At 40.7% G+C, this 13,415-nt stretch overlaps 1 protein-coding gene across 1 annotated transcript; it reads left to right on the top strand.

Moving 5' to 3' along the window:
• Positions 1–206: 206 nt before the first annotated feature.
• Positions 207–6,224, top strand: FGG (fibrinogen gamma chain). The gene is made up of 10 exons (XM_010164155.2): positions 207–281; positions 371–415; positions 845–1,028; positions 1,778–1,871; positions 2,857–2,987; positions 3,651–3,784; positions 3,937–4,121; positions 4,859–5,136; positions 5,472–5,641; positions 6,054–6,224. The coding sequence occupies exons 1-10, from the start codon at positions 207–209 to the stop codon at positions 6,066–6,068; spliced, it is 1,311 nt and encodes a 436-aa protein (XP_010162457.2). The 3' UTR covers positions 6,069–6,224.
• Positions 6,225–13,415: the final 7,191 nt, after the last annotated feature.

Genomic DNA, 13,415 nt, shown 5'->3' on the forward strand with positions numbered 1-13,415 from the left:
TCTGAAAATGGGAGGAGTGAGAGATGTGTGCAAATTCTGGGAATCCACCTCTAACCCCTACCCCACCTCTTCCCGCCACCTCCTGGTGCCCGCCCCCAGCTTCAGCCTGCTCCCTTAAACCCCTGCCGTCCTGTGCTGGGTTGAACATTTTCGGCTGCTGACTGCACAACTGCACCGAGCAGCCAGCAGTGCCTGGTGGGACGGACATGATGGTGCTGAGGTTACAGAGCTGGGCTCCCCTGGGGCCTCTCCTCTCCCTGCTCTTTTCTACCAGCATGGCGGTAAGTGAGGAGAGGGTTAGAAAACACGTTGGTGCAGAAAGCACTGTTGGAGAAAGTTCACTGAAAATGGTCTTCTTTCTTCTCTTCAGTACATTGCTACCAGAGAAAACTGCTGCATATTAGATGAACGATTTGTAAGTACCTGAAAAATTTTCTTTTATCTTAAGAGCCTAATTAAAGCTTTCCTATGCTGATCATTAACTACCATTATCACCTGTAGCTTTATTTGATTTTCATTGTTATTTTCGATACTCATTAAACACACTGTGCTTAAACCCGTTATCTATTAATAGAAGTGTATGCTTGGTAAAAATGTAGAGGAGGCTGCGCTGTTGACAAAAGCACATATCCAGAAGATGCACCTTTTTCCTGCTGTGTGTACATACACGCAGTGTGAAACTAAACTGCCTCTGTAAATTCAAATACTGCAAAGTGGCAAATACCTGCCCTTTTGCATCCACAATGGTTTGTCTAAGCAGTGCCTGAAAGTTCCCCTACCCAAATATTCTACTCTCTTTTTTTTTCTCCTGAAACTTTGAAAATTATTATTCTTTACTCTTTAGGGTAGCTACTGCCCAACGACCTGTGGCATTGCAGATTTCTTTAATAAATACCATCTCACTATGGATAATGAACTGCTGGAAATGGAGAGAATTTTGAAGCAAATTACTAACTCCACAGGAACAACAGAACATTTGATTCAACACATCCAAAGCCTCTATCCTCCAGAGAAGCAGACGCTACCAAGTGAGAATATAAAAATAACTGCACAGCTGAAAAATATAATTTATGTAGTTGTCCTGGTTTTTAGCTGGAACAGAGCTGGGTTTCTTTTCAGTAGCTAGAACAGTGCTGCATTTTGCTTTCAGCCTGGGATTTGTTATGAGAGAGACACTGATAACACACCAGTGTTTGCATTGTTGTCACTGGAAGTGAAGGACTTCGTGTTCTGTTAGTCCACAAGCACAAGATCTAAGGGGGTGAGGAATATTTACATTAATAAGCTAAACTGACATTTGGATATGCCAATGGGATATTCCATATCATAGTATATTAGCGAGTAGTCTAGTATGTTAGTGAGGGTCTCTTCCTCTTTTGCTCTCTCTGACTTTTGCTCGGGCTCTTGCACTTCCAGGATGGGGGTTTTGGTTTGGGGTTGTCTCTCTCCTCCGGGATCGTTATCTGGGAACGGGCTGGGCTTGGTTGGTGGGTGGTGAGCAGTTGCACTGGGTATCACTCATTTGCATTTTTACTGTTACTGTTTTCACTACTAGTTTAATATTAGTATTATTTTAAGTTTTCTTTTATTTCTACTATTAAGTTGTTCTTATCTCAACCTACAAGTCTCCTTACTCTTGCCCCCCAGTCCTCTCCCCTGTCCCCTGGGCGTGGGGGGGAAGTGAGTGAACAGCTGTGTTGGTGGAACTATCACAGTAGTTTACTTGATTTTTAATTTGCCTAATTGCAATAATTTTATACCTTTGTCTGTTTTACAGATTCAGTTGATGATTTTACTCAAAAGTCCAAGAAAATAATTGAAGAAATTATCAGATATGAAAACACTATTTTGTCTCATGAAAATACTATACAGTAGGTATCTTTCATCTTTTATATCACTTGACAATCCAAATCCTTTTCTTTCCATCCTTTTATCAAGTGCAGCTAAGGCTCCCTAAGAAAGGTTTTTTGTGCTCATGTGGACCATTGTGCCCACACTGTCATTAGTAGCTGCCAGCATGACACAGAAGGATCATGAGGATCTGATATTGCATTCTCTGCTTATCTGCATAAACCATTAATTGTGCAAGAAGTGCAAGATAAGAATATCAGGAAGCATGCCGGTATTTTTATTTATGTTTCTTTTGCTGTGCCAGCTACTCCTAAATTTCTTTTCATGATCTTTGGATATTTTATTAATATGAGTTTGTGCTATAGTGCAGTGTGTGGAATATTTGTACAGTCTTTCACTCTGGCTAGTTTTGCTGCATATTTCTATGAAAATCAGCTCAGTTACATTGATATAAATCATAAGTAACTATAAACTCAGTGGTAGTCTTTTGTAAATTGACACTGAAAATAAAATTGAAAACATAAGTAACTTTTCTAAATCTTAAGGATACATTTTTTTACCTGAATGTAGAAAAATCTCCACTTCTATAATATTATATCAAAGACAATTTAGGCATTCTGACACTTGCAGCAGTTTATTTACAGCATTTCTGTTCTAGAAATGCATCCATAATTAAAGAGGAATAATTCATCATTTACTTCAGGAGAACAAAGAAAAACTTTCCATAGAGTCATATTCATATATTAATTACTGGTTTGAGTTTTGCTGATTAGAGTCAAGTCATGTTTTGCATAAGGTTGAGCGTGTGCTTTCCTATTTTGGCTAGTTTCCTCAACTTTCAACTTTAGATATCAGTGCTAACATGCTGTGATTCTGTGAGTCACCCCTCTTAGAGGGGTGTATGTAGCAGCATGCTACAAAGGTGAGGCATGTGTGCAGGGAAATGTATCTTACATATCCAGAAACGGCTGAAACAACAAGCCATTTTTATGTCTCTCTGTCCAGACAGTTGACAGATACACATATATTGAACAGCAACAGGATCACACAGCTGAAACAGAAGATTGCTGAGCTTGAGTCACACTGTCAGGAGCCATGCAGAGACACGGCTGAAATACAGGAGACAACTGGAAGAGGTGCGCAAAATGCTTCTTGTATGGTGGAGAGTTAATTCAGTTACAAGTATCACCAGTTGGCATCACAGTGATGAGTTAATTTTAATCTTATGGGCCATAGATTTCTGCAAAAATATATAAGATTGCAAGTTATGAACACAGTGCTTGGAGCAATATAAGTGCTAGGTAGATGTTCTGCAAACAAGGCATTCAGATGGAACAGAGGTCACACTTGCTCCTTTGGCCTTTTTGGACAAAATATGATTATACCAAAACATATGCTAAACATGAGGGACATGAGTAGAGTTTCCATGGACACAGGACAAACAAAAGGTAACTTATTATCACATTTTTACTGTCACCTGAAAAAAAATTAATTATTCCATTAGCTTCAAAAGTTCCTTTTTGTTGGTATAGAAATTAATGCAATTACTATATTTTACATTTAAGTTGCTTAAAGTATATGTGAGACTAAATTCCCCCTCATCTTACACAAGTCCTGTGACCTTCAGTAGGATTTTCTATGGCAATGACATTAGAGTATGCGGACTAAATAGCTAATGTTGCAACAATGACCTTTAGTTGAATTGTATTTCTTGAACTAAGAAAGTTACATTAGCAAATAAATGTGAGGATAGAACTGTAGCTAGATTAATGATGATCCTTTGAATATCTTTACTTCAGATTGTCAAGACATTGCAAATAAAGGTGCCAGAAAAAGTGGTCTTTACTTTATCAAGCCTCAAAGAGCCAAGCAGTCATTCCTAGTCTACTGTGAGATTGACTCATATGGCAACGGCTGGACAGTATTACAGAGGGTATGCCACTTATATATTATTACCATGAGCAAGCTGTTGGTAATAAACATTAGCACTTATGCTATGTTCTTATGTTCTTATTTGCCTACATAAAATATATATCTTTTTGAGTGATGTTTTTGCTTTTTTTGTTTGTTTGTTTTTTCCCCCAGAGACTGGATGGCAGTGAGGACTTCAAGAAAAATTGGGTTCAGTACAAGGAAGGATTTGGACATCTGTCTCCAGATGACACCACTGAGTTCTGGCTAGGCAATGAAAAGATTCATTTAATAACTACGCAGTCCACTCTGCCATACACCTTACGCATAGAACTGGAGGACTGGAGTGGCAAAAAAGGGTATTTGCTCATGATGCTTCTGAAAATGACAGCTTAAAACCTACTGCTCCCACTGCTGCATCAGTTTGTACGGCTCTCTGAAAAAATGAGGAGCCCTTAGACCTGCTAACATGCATAGGACACTGCTTTGGCCCCTGAACTCACAGCTGCGATAGCAGTCACCGTGTGTGACTTGTTGCCAAGTACACGTGTGTGTCTGAAGGCCATGTACTGGCAGCCCTAATTTATTTGGCAGAAGGAATCTGTTTCTTCTCTTCAAGTTTCTTCACATCTTATGCATCTTATGGACTAGATGACCTTGTTGTAGGCCCCTTCTGATTTAACAGTTCTATTCTCTTCTTTTCTTTTCTATTCTATGTATTCCATTCTCTAGGAGGGCTTACTATCCTTGCCATTTCTTGAGACATCCACTCCTTCCTCCCACCAAGAATTTCCTCATGACCTAAGTAACCTAAGCATTACGAACCTGGGAAATATGTATATGTGTGTTTATATAATATAGATCTTTCATACATCACTGAAGACTAGTAGTAAGAAAACACCTGATACTGGAGCACAAACGTTAGTTGGATGTGTGTCATTGAACTGAGGCACAGTCATGCAGAACCAATTCATTTTCAAATGCCTGGATGCCATAAATGCTTTTCTGCAGTTCCAACACCTATGTATTTTTCATTTCTGCATGTACTGAGAATGCAGCATGCTCATATTCACCATTCTTTCTCCCTTGTTAACAGCACTGCTGACTATGCTGTATTCAAAGTGGGAAGTGAAGAAGACAAGTATCGACTGACTTATGCCTACTTTATCGGTGGTGAAGCTGGGGATGCCTTTGATGGCTTTGATTTTGGGGATGATCCAAGTGACAAATCCTTTACCTATCATAATGGCATGCGGTTCAGTACCTATGATAATGACAATGATAACTTTGCTGGCAACTGTGCTGAACAAGATGGATCTGGATGGTGGATGAACAGATGTCATGCTGGCCACCTCAATGGCAAATACTATATGGGTAGAGTATCTTCTAAATACCTGTAAGCCAGGACACATTTCAGTGAGAGAGAAAAGTGGGTCACTTTCATTGAGTATGTTTTGCCATCTGGATATTCCAAAGCTGGTGTAGCCCATTCTTTGCAATAACTGTTAACACAAGCAGTAGGAACTGGCGGCTCTCCAGCCCAAAGTGGGAGAATCCATCCTGAGAGAAGCATACTAGGGGGAGAAGGACAGTGAGTGGGGCCTGTTAGCATGCCCAGGCATGCCATGGAGGTGTTAGTACCAGAAAAATGTATAGACGCATTAACTGTTTTAGAAACTGACTCTTTTGCTCCAACTGGTATTTTTTAGGTGGTGTGTACACATCGAAAGATGCTGGTCCATCTGGATATGACAATGGCATTATATGGGCAACTTGGCGTGACCGGTGGTACTCCATGAAGAAAGCTGCAATGAAAATCATTCCATTCAACAGACTGTCAGTAGATGGACAGCAGCACAACTTAGGCAGTGCCAAACAGGTTCGACCACAGGGCCGAGGAGATATTTAAAATTACAACAGAACATAGTTATAATTTCAAACACTGAGCATGGACAGAGAAAGTGTTAAGCCCACTGCATCTCAGAGAATATGGTTTGTTTACCATTTTGACACAGAAATATTTGTACTTTGATTTTAGTATACCTTCCACACGACTGTTTCTTTTAACAGGTAGATTAATCTGATAGATTTATGAACAGATAGATAGATTAAACAGATAGATGGATAGTTTTGTGATCAGAAGGAATCCCTTGCCTCCATGCATTTTAAATGCTACATTTTTAATTTCCAACTAGTGTAACTATGTATGAACACTATCAACATGCCATCATAACCTTACGTACTTCTTTCTTTAGAAGAACATTAAAATGCTCTCTTGTTTTCTGTTGTAGGTTGGAGACTCGTAAAGGGACAATTTCACAAAGACTGGTCTGAACAGGGAAAACAAATCTTTTGTCTCAGACAGTGAACTTACCTAATGTTGTACAGTTCAGTTTTTACTATAAAACATTGTTGACCATAAAATGTCCAAGCCTTTTCCCTAAGCAGTGCTTACCTCTGTACGTTTGGGTTGGTTTTTTTTCTGTACAAATTCTCAATAAATTTTTGATTATTACAAAAAATCTGAACTTGTTACCTGTACTCTGCTGTTGGCCAAACAAAACAAAGTAAACTTTATGATGGTTGGAAGGTTACTCTGATCAAACCTGTTTGATTCAGTCTTTCCTGAATTGCACACCAGTAATTTCTGCTCTTTGTTTAGAGGTGTTAGAGTTGTTTCTCCATAAAATGAGGCTTGTTTCCAAAGGTTTTCATTCTGTTTTCTGATGAAATTGGTTTGTGACATAGATCAAAGTACACAGCAACTTGAAAGAGGCCTAGTTTACTGCTGAAGGCTACTTAACTGAGCTTAGTATGAAGCAATGAATACTTTTTCAATCAGGCTGTGTTAGGAAGTATACTATCAATGACCAAGAACAGCTATTTTACTCCTGGTGTCCTGTTTTTTGCTAGGATAGGGTTAATTTTCTTCTCAGTAGCTAGAAAGCAGTGTGGTTTGGTTTCAGTGAAGATTGTTATGAGAACAACCTTGATAACTACAAGGGCCTACAAGAAAGCTGGCGAGGGACTTTTTACAAAGGCAGGTAGTGATAGAACAAGCGATAACGGCTTTAAACTGGAAGAGGGTAGGTTTAAATGAGATATTAGGAAGAAATTCTTTCCTGTGAGGGTGGTGAGACACTGGAACAAGTGTTGCCCAAGGAGGTTGTGGGTGCTCCTCCCTGGAAGTGTTCAAGGCCAGGTTGGATGAAGCTTTGAGCAACCTGGTCTAGTGGAAGGTGTCCCTGCTGATGGCAGGGGGGTTGGAACTAGATGATCTTTAAGGTCCCTTCCAACCCAAACCATTCTATGATTCTATGATTCTACAACACCGTGCTTGGGCAGTTTCCAAGAGCAGAGGACTGGAAGCGGGGAGTGGAGAAGAAAAGTGTAGTAGTTAGTAAAACCTAGAATTGACAGTTGTATATGCCAGAAGATATTCCATATCATATTAGATCATGTTTAGTATATTAACCGGGGCTGACTGGAAAGGGCGGGATTCTCTCGGGAATCGCTTGGCCTCACTTTTCTGGGATTGCAAATTCGGTTTTGGGGTTTCTTTTCGCTCCTCCAGGATTGTTATCAGCGGGTGGTGAGCAGTTGTACTCTGCATCACTCAGATAGATATATAGTTATCGTTGTTATTATTATTTTATTTTATTTTTACTCTAATTAATAAATTGTTCTTATCTCAACCTACAAGTCTCCTCATCTTTAACCCTCCAATTTCCTCCCTGATTCCCTGAGGAGGAGGGGGAGGGGGAGCTGCAAGTGGCTGTGTCTTGTTTGGCTTCCAGCTAAGTTAAACTATCATACCAGGGTATACATATTGACAAGTATCTCCAATATTACTCAGAATAAAAGTTTCATTTGCTATATAGCACATAGTATTATATGGTACAACCATTATTCCTGAATACCTCCTTTTTATTAATAAATATTTAAAAAATGAATCTAACATATCTAGTGACATTACCTGACTAAAAAATGTTAAAATTTGCAATAGAAATTCATTGTATTTTGCTTGCATTTTCTTTTTCTAGGTCTGGTAATAATTTTCCATAGGATCCACATGAGCAAACTCACAGCACAGATCAAGAACAGCAAAGAGTTTGCTATGCTGTCTGACTGTACTCACTCAGAATATTTGATGAGTGCATTTGAGAGGTGCATTAGCAAATCAAATCAGGTTTGTGGATAAATTGCTCAACAAAAAATACACTCAGATCTAGAATCTATATCTATATGTCTATATTTATATATATCTCAAGTTGATGTATTAAGAAGTGAAATATGAAGTATATCCTGGTCTTTATTTTCAGCTACTAGTGAGAGGCCAGAAGTTCACCTGGTATTTCTAAATAGCACATTCATATGCTGTATTTTCAAGACAGGGAGACATTGCATTAATAAGACAGATCTTAAAGGCAGTTTATGCTGACTCAGCACTTACCCAGTTTTGATGCCTGGGTCTCTAGTGAGGCTATTGCTCAGCCTTTTTCCCTGGATCTGAGTCTCCATAGCATGATAAGCTTCTGTCCCTCTATCATTTTTACTGAGGTTCTTTTGACTTAGTTCATGTTTTACCCTTAGGCCAAAATCTCAGAGGAAGGCAGGTTTCTCAGGAGCAGGTGAGAAGAAGCTACCGTTAGCAGAGGATCAGCATGGGGTTAACAACTGTTTGGGATGAGGGACAATGCCTCCACACCACTGAACTGGTATATTTGTATGGTGTTGTTGCACTTGTGCAACCAGCCATGCTGTGCAGCTCACTGCCAGGCTTGACGCTCAATTCCTCACCAAGCAAAGCAGTTTTCCTGAACATTTTGTGCCATAAGGCCTCTCCTATGGTTTCTTGTAGCTGAAGCAGTATGTCTAGAAAGGCCTCGTGGAAGGATGCGATCTGAGGACTGGCAAGCCCCACCTGACCCTGGTTCTGCAAACATCCACTTGAGTGGCACTGGCCAAGTCCCTTCCACTTTCTGTTTTCAGTTTATCCCACCTGTGACCTGACTTTAAGATTGTTATTATTTATATATTTGCAACATGGAATTAAAAAATATTCCTTTCTCCTCTGTCACTGTGACTTCTGTATCCACACTCTGCTAGGTCTGAGCTGTGATTTGCCTCTCCCAGCTTAGCTTTTGGCCACAATGATTTATTTGATGACAATCTGCTGTAACTACATACATTTTGCTGGTGTGAACAAGCATTTTATGGGTTGCTTACCAGGACTGAGATAGGCTTATTTTTCCAGTTGATTTGTTGATTGGCATCTTAAGTTTTCACAAATCATTTTAACCTCTTTGGAGAGGACCTTCTGCTACAGTGGTCCAAGAGGGTCAGAGCTATTGAATCGAAGAAACTTGATGTTTCAAAGAAGTCCTATGCCAGACTTCATCAGAGAGTCTGCAGTTTCCCAGCCTGCAGTTATATTCTCTGGGCCCTGAAAGAAGGTTGGCAAGACTCATGCCTTTTGGAGCTCCTTTCTACTGTTTCCAACCCTCTAATTATCAGAAAGGGGCCTGAAAAGATCTCCTATATCTTCTGAGTCTTAGAGAGAGAATAATACTCTCTGTATTATATCTTGTAAGCAAATGCATTGCGATTTGACTTAATGCCCGTATTTTGTATACTGAGAGGTTGTATTTCTCTTTTCTAAATCAGTCTTTATCATACATGGCTCTCAGACCACATCTTATTGTTGCCTGCATTTAGGCAAGCCTGTCCCCCTCTGAGTTTATAAAAGTTCATTATAGGATTTGGTGGCTACAAGTTTGCCTTTCTTTCATACCTTGTGCTTGCAGTCACTCTTCCAAAGACCACTGTAGCTCAAACCAGAGGAATCGGAAAGAGAAATACCTTCTCTTTGGCGTGCTCACTCCAAAGGAAAAAAAAAAAAAAAAAAAAGTGGACAAGGAAGGGTTAGAGGTAGAAAGGGGGAAGTAAGGTGGTGAATGGACTGGAGGACTTGCTGGGTCCCTCAGTCCCTGGGACATTGCGTGGGGGAAATGTGGGACCAGATGCTGGGACTGGCTAGTAACAAATTCAGAAGAGTTAAGTACTCTGAGGAGCACATGAAGAGAAAGCAGAGTTGAGAGCTGGGGCTGAAGGAGAATGGAGTCTAAGACAAGATATCCAGAGGAGGGACAGGAATGAGCAGGTAGGAGCAGGAGAAGGCATTGCTTGGAAACTGGTGGTGGGGATTGGTGGCAGGACAGGAGACAGGCAGTGCTGGGCAAACACGGGCTGCCTCACATCTAGGGCCCACAAACCAGAGTTAAATCCCAGACTCCGCAATTACTGCTGTGGCAACCTGCCAAGAGCAGAAGTGACCTGCACTTCTCTCCTTTGATCAGAAATTAAAGTTAAATCCAAAGTTTATCTAGCTCTTAGCCTTTAGCCTTTCAAACAAACATAGGGAGAAGTGACTGGATGATTGCAACATGAAAGCAAATGTACAGGCTGAAGGTCAGGCCCAGATTCAGCCCTCAACTGGAAGTCCCGAGGAGCTCCTCCTTCACCCCAGCTTCACCTAGCAATCCCCTTCGCATGAAGCAGGAAACCCCTCTTAGCTTACCCAACGTTTATGATCAGTTATTGGCTTTTTCCAGTCCCTCTAACCTTACTGGCTGTTTTACTTGGACCAGAGCTTACGTTTTCTGTGTTCGAAGGTCACCAGAGATCTGTGCCTTCCATCAGCATCAGAGGAGTGGTGGCACATGCTGCTGCCCTGCCCAGTTGGACACTGGTAGCTGGTACCTGGGATACCCCCCAGCAAATTGTCGCATCCTCTGTTAATAATTGTTGACAAGGCAGAAATTCTACTGCTTGATGAGCACTGATTGACTGGTCTTGATTTTTAAGGCCTACTAAATTGCAAAAATAATGTTTGGAGAGGATTGAAGATCACAAAATCAAGCTCTTACAAATTGTGAAAAGCTGGAACTAAGGTGACGTCACATCTGAATTATGAAGGATGTTTTAGTTGTTGTGTAGGTTGTAATGAGCGCAGTAAGACCAGGTAGGGCACAGCTGTCTCTTATTTAGAGCTGATACCCTGCAGAATTAGGTGCTATTCCTGTTGTCATCTCCCGGTTCCTGTGGGACCAGAGGCAAGACACCTAAGCATCTCAGAATTGGCTGCTGGATATTCCTCCTGAGCCCCAGTGCAGGCACAGAGCTACAGCTGCCATCAGTGGGATCTGCACGTATGGTGTGCTCTGAAGACTGGGACTATAAAACAATTAACAAAAATTAATAGCTACCCTTTGACTTAACATTCTTACCTGGCTCCTGCAGCTGTGAAAAGGGGAAAGTTGCGCCCAGGGACTGAATGTTTGTAAAGCACTGGGGTAGCTGAGGGATGAGCACCATAGGAAAATCCTTGAAACAGTCTCTACGGCATCATCATACAATGAAAGGAAAGTATAGCTCTGGGCAGCTGCTTGCCTATGGAGCACCATCCATGCTGAATGTGAGGAGGAAGGGGTTCGGTGGAAGAAACATCACATGTGATCCTGTGGTAAAGCAGAGTACACGAGTGTGTGCACAAGGAGAGCACATGAACGTTCTATGTGCATTTCTTGTGTTCTTGAGCATGGAGGGCTCAAGGTTGTGATCTTTGAGCAGAATTTTGTTATCTATCATGGAAGCTAAATTAGAGCGTGTTGGCTTCAGTGGGAGACTCTCCACGGACCCTAGTAGATTCTGGATGAGGCTCATTTTACTCTGTTCTGTAAACGAATTAATCCTAATCCTGCAAAACTTCCTCTCATTGTGGTCTTTTCCTCCTTTAAGCATTTTATTGTTCTCTGAGCTTTTTATAATTCTTTTACAGAACTCCAGCAGTATAGTGAACAAAACTGTGTGTAGGACTTGGAGTGGGGAAGCATCACCAGTTTTGCCCTTGATTAAGTTAGCAGCTGAGGATTTTGGTATGTCAGTATATTTATTATCTGCTTCGAGTTCAGGAGCTGCCTTACAGACATTTATCAACCAAACAACACAGCCATGGCTGGCTGATCTTCAAACTGAGCAAAGGTAACATGGTCTGTCTGGAGATTTGTTGTGGAGGTTAGTTGGGCTGTGTTGTTGCTGAAATCAGATGTTTGTTGCATCATAGTATTACTGGCACTGCATGGGGCTCAACAGAAGACTTTAAAAAGCATGCTTCAGGGAATCAAAATAGACAAAGCATCTTGTTTCAGACTGTACACAGATAAGATTAAGCCTTAAATATAATACAAACTCTTTGTCATGCAAAACTAAATCCTGATGGTGTAGGTGTTAATCAATAGTGTAAATCAGTGTAGGACCATCTTATTGAATTATTCAGTTTTCTGCTATCTGAGGGTATGACTCTATTAGTGAGGTGCAAGTTCTGTTAAGTTTAAGGGGGTTTTCCTAGGTGAGAGAAGCATGAAGTGCAAGGGCAGACATGGGGTCCAATTGAACTGCAGTGAACTTTACATGGAGAGGGTTCAAGCCACTTGAAGGCAGAAAATAAGAGGAAAAGCAGAGGAAAGGAGGTTAAGAGAAAATCTGAATGGATCCAAAGCTACAATCATCTATTTTGAATTAAAGGTGTTGTACAATGCCAGGGTCGAGCTTAAACACGTCCCTCTAAAGCAGAAGATCTTGCAACCTGTAGATGATGGAGAGTTTTGTGAATGTCATGCAGTTTAAAAAACCAAGAGATGGTTTTGTTGTTTCCACTGATTAGGCCCACATTTGCTCAAGTAAAGATTTTCTTGCTTGTTCCTGCTTACTGTGGTGGGAACTTTTGAGACGGGCGGCATTTCTCAAGTGTCTGACAGCCATGTACAACACTTCCCAGTAAGGTTTGTTATAGAGCTCACAGCAGCAGCACATTATCATCAATTGCCACACACAAACTATACCCATTATACAAACATTTAAGGAGACGTGACTCCTTAGGAAGATTTAACTATGGTTAACATCTGTTCTGGGACATTTTCAAGTACCACTCTACTGTGCTCTTCATAAATATATATTAATTTCAAACAAATCCTGCTTGATAAAAAATTATAATATACCATTTATATAAGAGACAACCTAAGGTTAAACACATGTGTTATACAAACATCAAGGTCTAGCTGTAAAAATGCATCTAAATAGAGCTCTGCAGTCCTCAGGAATTAATCTTGCTCAATGACCACATGGTCACAGATAGACCTTTCCTAGACTAGTACCTGCTTTGGAAAGGCCAGTGTATTTCACAGCAGTGGAACACAGGCACTTGGAAGGGCAAACCAATGACTTGCTTTTCCAAATATCAGCTCTTTGATTATGCAAGCTAAATGTCCATTGCAGAGAGTGTGTGTCTTCCAGCAGGTAATTATTGCTGGATCACACTAGGTCCTGCATACAACTTTGTTAAACATCCAGTTATGAGAAGCTAAGCTTTAAACATATTTTTCCTGGAATACACGGTGTTGCCCGTATGTTGGTGTTGTACAAAATTATCTGGAGCAAATAGCACCAAAAACTTGCGCAAGAGGCCTTAGGTAATCACCTAAGAGTGGGGACATTTGGCATGTTTTGTCTCCAAACAGAAGGGAGCATAATGATTAATCTCAGCTTCACATCAAGGTTTAAATTGCACTAAAAGGCCAGTAAAGAGCATCCTT

The sequence above is a fragment of the Antrostomus carolinensis genome, unplaced genomic scaffold (genome assembly GCF_000700745.2).
Source record: "Antrostomus carolinensis isolate BGI_N321 unplaced genomic scaffold, ASM70074v2 scaffold27143, whole genome shotgun sequence".
NCBI lineage: Eukaryota > Metazoa > Chordata > Aves > Caprimulgiformes > Caprimulgidae > Antrostomus > Antrostomus carolinensis.

Bases quoted from the DNA above. Each gene is read 5' to 3' on its own strand.
- FGG (XM_010164155.2), top strand. From the start codon at position 207: ATGATGGTGCTGAGGTTACAGAGCTGGGCTCCCCTGGGGCCTCTCCTC. The intron at 416-844 runs GTAAGTACCTGA...TTTACTCTTTAG, and splicing joins GCATATTAGATGAACGATTT to GGTAGCTACTGCCCAACGAC. The intron at 1,029-1,777 runs GTGAGAATATAA...TCTGTTTTACAG, and splicing joins AGAGAAGCAGACGCTACCAA to ATTCAGTTGATGATTTTACT.